At 33.1% G+C, this 9,276-nt stretch overlaps 1 protein-coding gene across 1 annotated transcript in view; it reads right to left on the bottom strand.

Annotated features, from left to right (window-relative positions):
- Positions 1 to 4,745: 4,745 nt before the first annotated feature.
- The window catches only part of FSTL5 (follistatin like 5), a 427,469-nt gene continuing 422,938 nt past the window's right edge, over positions 4,746 to 9,276 (bottom strand). The window contains exon 13 of the mRNA XM_019630458.1: positions 4,746 to 7,313. Coding sequence (XP_019486003.1) covers positions 6,611 to 7,313 — 703 coding nt within the window. The 3' untranslated portion in view covers positions 4,746 to 6,610. The remainder of the gene's footprint in view (positions 7,314 to 9,276) is intronic.

The following is a 9,276-nucleotide window of genomic DNA, read 5'->3' as shown; positions in this document are numbered from 1 at the left end:
GTTCTTTTGAGGGCAATTTTGGAGTTATCTGTTCTTACGGACTACTCTTCCTGTGCATGTCTGGTTACTGCCCGGAACTGGAGGTAGTAACCCACTTTTCTCTGCATGACACAAGGCTGGTGTTGTAATCCTTAGTCTTCTGGAATTTTCTTTCCTTGACTGGAATTCCAATTTACAAGTAAGTTTGGAGCAAAGTTGAACAAGGCCTCTGTATTTTTGGCTTCTCTCGACTAAGGTAGATTATCTGCCCTATGAAAAGACTGCTATGGACATCCAGTTTTGGGTTCAACATACTGGGTAATATCTATTTCATAATGCATAATTTAAGTCATAGAGTAACATTGTCCAACGTGGTTGAGAGTTTAGTCTCTGCTAGCTGCCAATAGTAAAACAAGAAACTACTTTTCATTTAAGTAATCTTTTCTGGGAAAATATGACATTGATATACTCCAAAACTAAGGGAGGCTGATTAGAGGCTCTTCCAATAGTTACCAGGATTATAGACTTAATACAAACCAAGTGGCAGGGTGCCTTGTATGGTAACCCAGAGCTTTTATGAACCAAATTAACATTTATCCCATTACCAATAAGTGATATTTTAAAACTTTTATGATACTATTGAACTCTGAACCTTAATTTGCTTACCTAAGGTCTATAGATGACTTTTCCTCATACTTTAGATGAATTCTGTACACCTACCATACTATCACTTGTCCCACAATTCTCTGTGTTATGTTTCTCTAAAACTTAGACTATTAAACATATCTTGGCTTGGTATTTACAAGTTAAAAAATATAATAATAATGGGTTTATTAAAAAATAGGATATAAAAATGGAAAATCTTTTAAAGAGGAAAAGTCGAGACTGGACTTTTTTGACATAATTCAAAAATGTGATTTTTAAATAATATACCTCAGCACTTCTAGCATAATAAGTTCATTTATTTAGTTTTCTATTAATTTCTTGAAACAGTATGACTTTTTTGGATGGTAGTACTCAGTCCAAATGTTCATAAGTAATAATATTAGGAAACATTGAAACTGAGCTAATAATGGTAGGAGAGATTGAACATAGTTGGATAACATAGTAAAAAGTTTCATGTACAATACATAAGAGTAACAGCAATCCAAGGCAAGTTATATCATATTGGATATTGGGAGAAACATAAATTCATCAAACAATTAATAGTAGTTTTAAAAATTGTCATTATTATCAATGATTAATGATATATTTTTTATTTAATGAATTAATCTCAAACCAGAAATACAAATTTTTTTCTCAAAATATATTGATATTTCTGTAGGATACTATAGATATGACATTCTTTATTTCATATAAGCGTGCTTCTTGTGACAAGACTAATATGGAAAGGACAATCTGCCTCTCTAAATAACTAAAAGGCGATGTGTACTAATTTAGAATTTAATAATATATGAAAAGGATTAATCTTTAATATAACAATCATCATGTTTACATAAGCAATTACATTTAATGTGAGATGGCAAATGTTTAAAGAGACATCAAGTTTCCAAATGTTCATTATATGTCTATTAGCTCTAATACTTTAGAGAATTGGAGAATATTAAATAGAAAACAACTGCCTGAATGGTGCTACTTTTAATTATCACGGTTTAATAACATTCAAGGCATACATTTTTGCCATAATGATTTGAGATTTTCTAAAAGTTAAACATATGGTCTATAGAGACCAAAAACAGTTCAAGTCCTATTAAAATAGCACTTCAATCATCTCACATATGTTTATTGACTGCCTAATACGTGCCTACTGCACACGAAGGCCTTTTCTAGATGTGGTATAAACAAAGCAAACAAAACCCCTGCTCTCATCTTGTTTCATAACGTGTATGTGTTAAATGGGGTTATTCAGATAATAAACAATTGCACAATAATTTATATAGTGTGTGAGATGCCAGTAAAATTGTGAAAATGAGTATCAGCAATGGTGGATAAACATATTGAGAATTTTATTACTACTGAATTCTAGTATAGAAGAATGAAGGTTAAATCTTTTCTAATTCACCAACGGTAGTTGTAAATTATTGTAAAATAGCTGTGCAGTACCTACCAAATACCATAGGGACAAGAACATTTTGCTGATGGATATTACTGAAAAGCTAGGTGCTTTTCCATTTACTAATAGGACTATGTAATGTATTCAATGCAAACAAACAAGCAAAAACATGCTGATAAGCTCTGTTTAAGACTTAAGTCTTCTAGGAACATGAGAAAAGTTACAATGACTGAAGACTACACTCACTTCACTCACTTTAAGAGAAAACAGATATTTGATGAGGTCCTGCTTTTGTTCGTTACCCATCCATACAGGAAAAGCTAAATGGTAAATATATGGACATGTAACATTAGAAATTACCCCTTATGAGTTCTCAAGGTTGTAACATTGGTTTGTACATTGTCATCTTACTTTAGCATTGCAATGATTTTTATGATGACAATATATTGCTCTTAAAATTTTGTCTCTTTAAAAATTGACACATGGTATTATATATCATTAGTATATATATATGATATATATATGATATTACATATAAAGTCATCAGATATGATTAAACACATTGTTTCATCCTGCAAAATCATAGTGATTGTAAAATCCGGTCAAATTCACTTATGTTTTAAAAGAAAACAACCCTGTGAAGAACGTTTGACTGAGATCTGAAAGGTGATAAGGTTCTAAATTACATTTTTTTTAAAGTGCTTCAACTTTACATAGATATAATTAAACAGAAGATGGATTGACTCCTGAAAACTATGTTGCTTTGCTATACATGATGACATTTCTTTAGAATTATATTCCATTGCCCAATATTTTCATTTAATTTGGTTTTTTATTTAGATCCTCTTTCTCTCACCTAGATCTTCTTCTGCTTCATGATTTTCTTATCTATTCATGGTAATGTTTAAGACCTGTTGTGTCTGTCTCTGTTTATGATCCATATTTATTAGTTGCCATTTCAAGTATGGTTCCCTAACATATCCTGTTTTATAATTATACTTTCAATGCAATTGTCTGACATTACAGGCCATAAGCTTACATTGTTGCAGTCGCCTCCTAACTGATACCTTGTCCTTTTATTTCCCTTTTCTTCAGTCAAATCTTCATTCCATTAAAAAATAGTACACTTTAAAAGTGTAATTTTCACTGTCATTTCCTTTAAAAAAATATATTGAGTCCCTATTTTCTGGATTAAGTCCAAACTCTTTAAATTGGTTTCATTCTTCAACTCCCTCCTTCCAAAATCTGATCATAACCTACTTATTTTATTTTTCTTTTCTTTTTTGTTGTTGTTTGTTTAATTAATTTATTTATTTATTTAGGTAAATAAACATCTTTTTAAATTAGTTTCAGGTGTACAACACCATACAATAGTTATATTTTTTACCCCTCAAAGTGACAACCCCCCTCCCCCAACCTGCTGCCCCACTCCCCCCCATATCATACATATTTATTACAATTCCCTTGACTCCACTCCCACACTATACTCCACGTCCCGTGACTATATATATATATTCACTTACAGTTGACATACAATATTATACAACATCAGCTTCAGATGTACAGAGCAGTGATCAAGCCTCTACCCCATGGGGTGGGGATGAGGGAGAAGGGGAAGGGGTTAGACGGCATAAATAGGTAACTACAATATTGCCACAGGGACATGAAAGACAGTTTGGGGAATATAATTAATAATGCTGTAAATATTTTGTAGGGTGTCAGATGGTCACATGTCTTGTTAGAGAGACCACTTCATAACCTACTTTTATTGCCTTATGTATATCACTTTCTTTACATAAATATTTACTTCTTCCTGTAAGTTTTGCTCCAGGTCTATCCCACATCTTATTCCCATTCTTTACTTCACACCTTTTCTCTTTTCATGCCCTTCATTACCATCATGACATTATCGCCATAACTTGACAGGAAAAAAAATAAATAACCACATATATATATATATATATATATATATATATATATATATATATATATATATATATATATATATATATATATATATNTTTTTTTTGCTATCACTTCACTTCCTTCTCCTGCCTATTAAAAAATCTACTTTGTAATGTTAGAGCTTCTTCATATAGAGCCATTACCTCATCACTTTATTCTAGTTTTTCTCAGTTTTTACACATTATTGATGAGATCATTATTTGCAAGTCACTTTCCTCAGACTGTGCATAAAATAATGCTGAGTCCCTGTATGTTAGCTTTTACTCTACCTTTCCCCCATCAACAAAGAAGTATCTACCTCACAAAATATTATAACATTGCATCTGCTTTTTTTTCAAAGAACCCCAAATGTCAGTATTCTAACAGTTACACTGTTAAAAAAAAGAGAGGTTCAATATTTGCTTGGTTAATAATATAACAATGTGGAAAGAAAAGGGCTTTCCTTTGAGTTACTTTTGATATTCCATTCTGATACTCATTCCTTCAACACAAGAAAGAATTCTGAAGACATCAACACCTCAAAAAGAATCAATTCCTCACTTTAAGCGTTGAATATGAACGAATGTATCAACTTAGATTGTTTATAAAAAACAACAACCTAATTGTTTTTTTCTTGATTTGCTCTAATTTCATTTGCTCTCTACCCCCTCTCATCACTTTCAGAATAATGCAGAATACCAGACCAGGTTTGAAGCAATGGGAGAGAAAAACAAAACATCGGCATGCACATTAAAACATTGACTAGTTCTCAAAGGTTAAAATGTAAGAAGTTTATTCTCCTTTTATCAAGCAATGTCTACAGACAAAGCATCCACATGGTGTAAGCTACCAAAGAAAGATGTATGAGACGGACTTACATTCAACCAGGTCACAGACACTTTATATGGTTCGTGTTAACAAGGGAGTAAATTGCTAAAAGGAAAGCAGATAAGTGGAAACATAAGCTGATTGTTGTTGTTTATTAAATCTACCTCCCATAATGTTTCCTTAAGCTAAGAAGAGATCTAGTGTATCACACAGTTCAGAATGCTATATACACGTAAGATATTACACACTATAAAATTTCAGGTTTCTAAGCAGTTTTACACAATTTAAGCTTGAGTAAAATTTGAGTTTAAAAAAGACCTTATTGGATTACCTTCAGTACATGGAGGTCATTTCAACAGCCCATTAGCATTTTTTAGCAGTAACAAAGCTAAAATAACTAAAAAGGTTCTCAAAACATGTAAGCTATTACTTTAAGCCTGGGTAATTATCTGCTTATTTCAATAAACCAAGTCTCTAGATTTAATCCGCTTCTACTGGCCTTTTCTTTGCCCTCAAAAAAAAAAAAAGCAATAATTTTTACTTGTATGTTGTGTCTCAAATAAGAGGATTAGTTAGGTTTCAAACTACAGCCCACAGTTAGTGAGTGGGCTATTTAAGGATTATGTAGGAGTTCAACAGAAGTCATTTAGGAAAGTTATTAAGGAATAAAGTCCTGTAATGGGTTACACATTTAAATAGCAAAAGCAATGGTAAAACACATCTTTACTCACCACTGTGGAGCTATGCCTCTAATTCCCAATTTCTCTACCCTAATTCTCCTAAAACACTAATACTCACCAATTCTCTAGCCAGTTTTGTTCTCCCTGGTGTTAATTTCCTTGTATACAGTTTACTCTAAGCAGACACAAATAATGCTTCTTTTTTAGAAATGAGAGTTCTTGCTGATGCAACACTGGACTACATGAAAGGAAAACAATTTATTCTGTTAATAATAAACATATGTAAGCAGTTGACATCCCGGACAAACTTGCATTAGAAATATAATGCACTCATTAGTGATTGAAAGCAAAATGCATACAGAAAACATTGCAAACATTTTACCATAATTAGTTTTCCTCCCTTTCTTCCCATTTTCCATAGCATGCTGCAGATTATACAGTGAGTGTCAAAGAGAGTTTGTCACCTGTATACAACCTAAGACCAATTTATGCCTTCAAATGATATTTTGTTGAGGGTTAAAAAATGACTCAAGGCAGGATTTAGTGCAAGAGATGTTAAACTTTGTCTTTTAAATGACAAGAGATTTATAGCTATGAGGGTGTTCAGTATGCAGCTTTTAGCCTTCCTTTTCCTCTTGTGACATTCCCTTCAAGGCACAAAAGATTATAAACAGTGGATGGGACAAGACATTTTGAATTAAGAATGTTAAGGTTCCACAATACCTTTGATTTCTGGTTTAAGCATACCAAAAAAAAGGGTAAAGAAAAAAAATATAGATAAACCACCCTCAAAATAAAATGGTGCTTAAAGTCATCTGAAATTCCCTGCAGTTGAGTTATTTTTAAGTATTTAAATTCTTATTTTGTTGGCTTAAAACATAATTTTAGATTTGATTCTTGTGATTAATGTAGTTTCTTATTAAATATTGTGGTAAAATATTCTAGTCAACCAATGTTACTAACTGTATATTTCTTGGCCCCCCAAAAAATCTATTTTATTTGGGCCAACCAAGTAACTTATGTTTGACTAGGATATAAACTTACAAAGTTAAGCTGTAAATTTAAACAATGAATTAAGTGCAATGTACTGGAAAACTCTTCATTCGATCATGATCTAAATGGGCTCCTAAGCATCTCCAACCCAAATGACTGTATTTCCTTTCTCAACTTCAGTGATCTCACAGTTTAACTTATTGAGTCGTCCATCTAGTATAAAGAGAGAGTCCTTGGAAGGTGTCATCAGATATTGACCAAACAAGCCACTGTCCTGGATTTGCCTGTTCTTCCGGTTCCAAGGCCATTCTTCTACCTTGAGGGGTTCCTTAAGGCTCTTGATCATCTTCACCTTCCCAGAGGAGAGCTCCACAAAGAGCACATCAGTTTGTGTGCTTGAGCTGCCATAGATGTTGTATTGGTGGGCTTCAGTAAAGGATGGCTGAAACGCCAGGTCAGATATGTGCAGATTTGTGTGAATATCGAAAGCCTCCTGTATTTCTCCTCTGATGGTGATGTACTGGACCCTTACAAGCCCTTTCATGTCATTAATGCTGACAAGATAGTGCCCATCTGGAGAGACGTATGGAGTGCCCGTCACATCACTATTGAATCCAATGACGGAGTCGGTTACGCCGTCCACCATGAGCTGGGGTGGAATGGCTCCAGTGCTGTCAGGCTTGCAGCCGACAAAGTAGTATCCTCCCAAGTGAGTATACGCCAAGGATTGAGGGACGCACTTATAGTCCTTCAAGTTAATTGTCTTGATGTATGACATGGTCTCAAGATCAATTTTTTGTAGCGCAGCTTCATCTTTATGAAGAATAAATCCAAACCTGAAAAGATAAAAAACAAAGACAGGAAACTGTAGAGTGGTTACCATCCAAAAAAAAAAAAAAGTACTGTGGACAGTTGGAAAGAACATCAGAAGTCCAGGTATTAACGGTCAGGCTATGCAGTAATTTGTGTCATAGTCATGTTAGGGATACTTTCAATTGTGCTGCCCTCTTCTTTTCTGTAGGTTTTTCTTTCATTACAACCAAACAATCATAATTCATGCTGTAGAAAGCAAAATATTTAAAAGTAATATATCTAGCTAATTAGAATGACAAATTTGACTTTTACCACAGAGATTATAAAAGTAAACATCACTTTGTATGTTTCTAAACCTTGTGTTATTGAACAAGCTTGGTTAACTGCTATGAAAGCCAGCAAGAAAAAAAAGGCTTGAATATGTATCTATTTTATTCACTTCATTTACTTTTTATATTGTCTTATGATCATCAAATACATCTGACACATAACTACTTAAATAATTAAATCTATCTTTCTCATTTTAATCTGCCTGACAGCACTACATTAATAGATGCAGATTTATCTTCGTGTGTGTCTGTGTGTGTATGTGTGTGTGTGTGTGTGTGTGTGTGTGTAGAACTATTAGACTTCTATATGTTACATTTTAGAATCACCTTGATTTAACTGCCTCTATGATTTTGACATTTACTTTATTATAATTTTAAGTACTAGTTACATTTTTCAACCTTGTCATACTTATATTGTTATTGTTTTTAATGATATACCTGCATTGTATTGGTTATCTTATATTGAACAATGATGAACTTTGGAGAATTATGGTATTTTTCTATTGAAGTCAATTTAAAAATAAATATTTTTCAACCTGTTTCGGAGGCCTTTTTAATTTCTTCAGTGCTTTTCAAGCATTTGTCCTTAATACTAGCTGCAACTTATCAGAAGTCCTTATGGCAAGGGTAAATATATTTTGAAACCCTGACCCGTAATATTGGTGGCTTTCTAGCAAAATAAGAGGTTAAATAAGATAAATGAGATAGAAACTACTGTAAGATTATATCCAAAATGGATATCATACAGTGAAGATGTGAAGGACTTTTATTTTTACTTTTGTTAATAATATTGATTAAAGCACCTCCTAACATTTCCAAAAGCTACATAAAAATAAAGATCAGGAATATTGTTATTGATTGTGCTCTTAAATGGAAAAAGGGTGCCTTTATTGTATTAAAACAAAGCCAAACAAAACAAACAAGACCTCTAAAGATAGTCAATTATGTTATTGTCACCTGTACAACTTATTTTTAGCATGCTAATTCCATGATTAAAAAAATGTCCATTTCTACACAAAATACAGAAATATGGTACATTAAGGGTAATAGCTCCTTAAAATTTCAAATTATAGGCATAGGGCAAGTTCAAAAATATAAATAAACATATCCTTAGTATCAGAAAAAATAAATGAATGTTCTCAAAAATCAGTCTCGTGTTCTAATCATGTAAAGCAGGGAGCGCATCAGCACCGATATTTTACTAAAATAGACATATAATTATAATTGCTTCTATGTTCTTACCTTACACAGAGTTGGGGAACCATATTATAATTTCAGCTGTATATGAACATTTATGAAGAGACTATTTATTGTCACTGGAGAGTACAAATTCTTCTACACAAAAGAACTATAGGATATAGCTACTCCTTTAAAGAGCTTTCTTAAATATTTATTGAGCAAATGCTAAACACAAAGCATTGGGAATAAACTGGAGATCAACAATAAATCCCTTGCTTTCAATGAGTCTAGAAATTTTGAGTGATAAAAAAAAATTGAAGGGCCGGCCGAGTGGCGCGATGGTTAAGAACTCGCTTGGGATGCCAGAGAGCCCCGGTTCGGATCCCGCATATGAGGGCCAGTGAACACTGCCCTCCACAGCTAAGATGCTGAACAACAGCTCAACCTGGAGCTGGGCTGCCGTGAGTCGCTGGCGACG

This window comes from Hipposideros armiger, unplaced genomic scaffold (genome assembly GCF_001890085.2).
Source record: "Hipposideros armiger isolate ML-2016 unplaced genomic scaffold, ASM189008v1 scaffold_916, whole genome shotgun sequence".
In the NCBI taxonomy this organism is placed as follows: Eukaryota; Metazoa; Chordata; class Mammalia; order Chiroptera; family Hipposideridae; genus Hipposideros; species Hipposideros armiger.
Note: the sequence above shows the minus strand (reverse complement) of the source record. Positions and strands in the feature narration are given on the sequence as shown.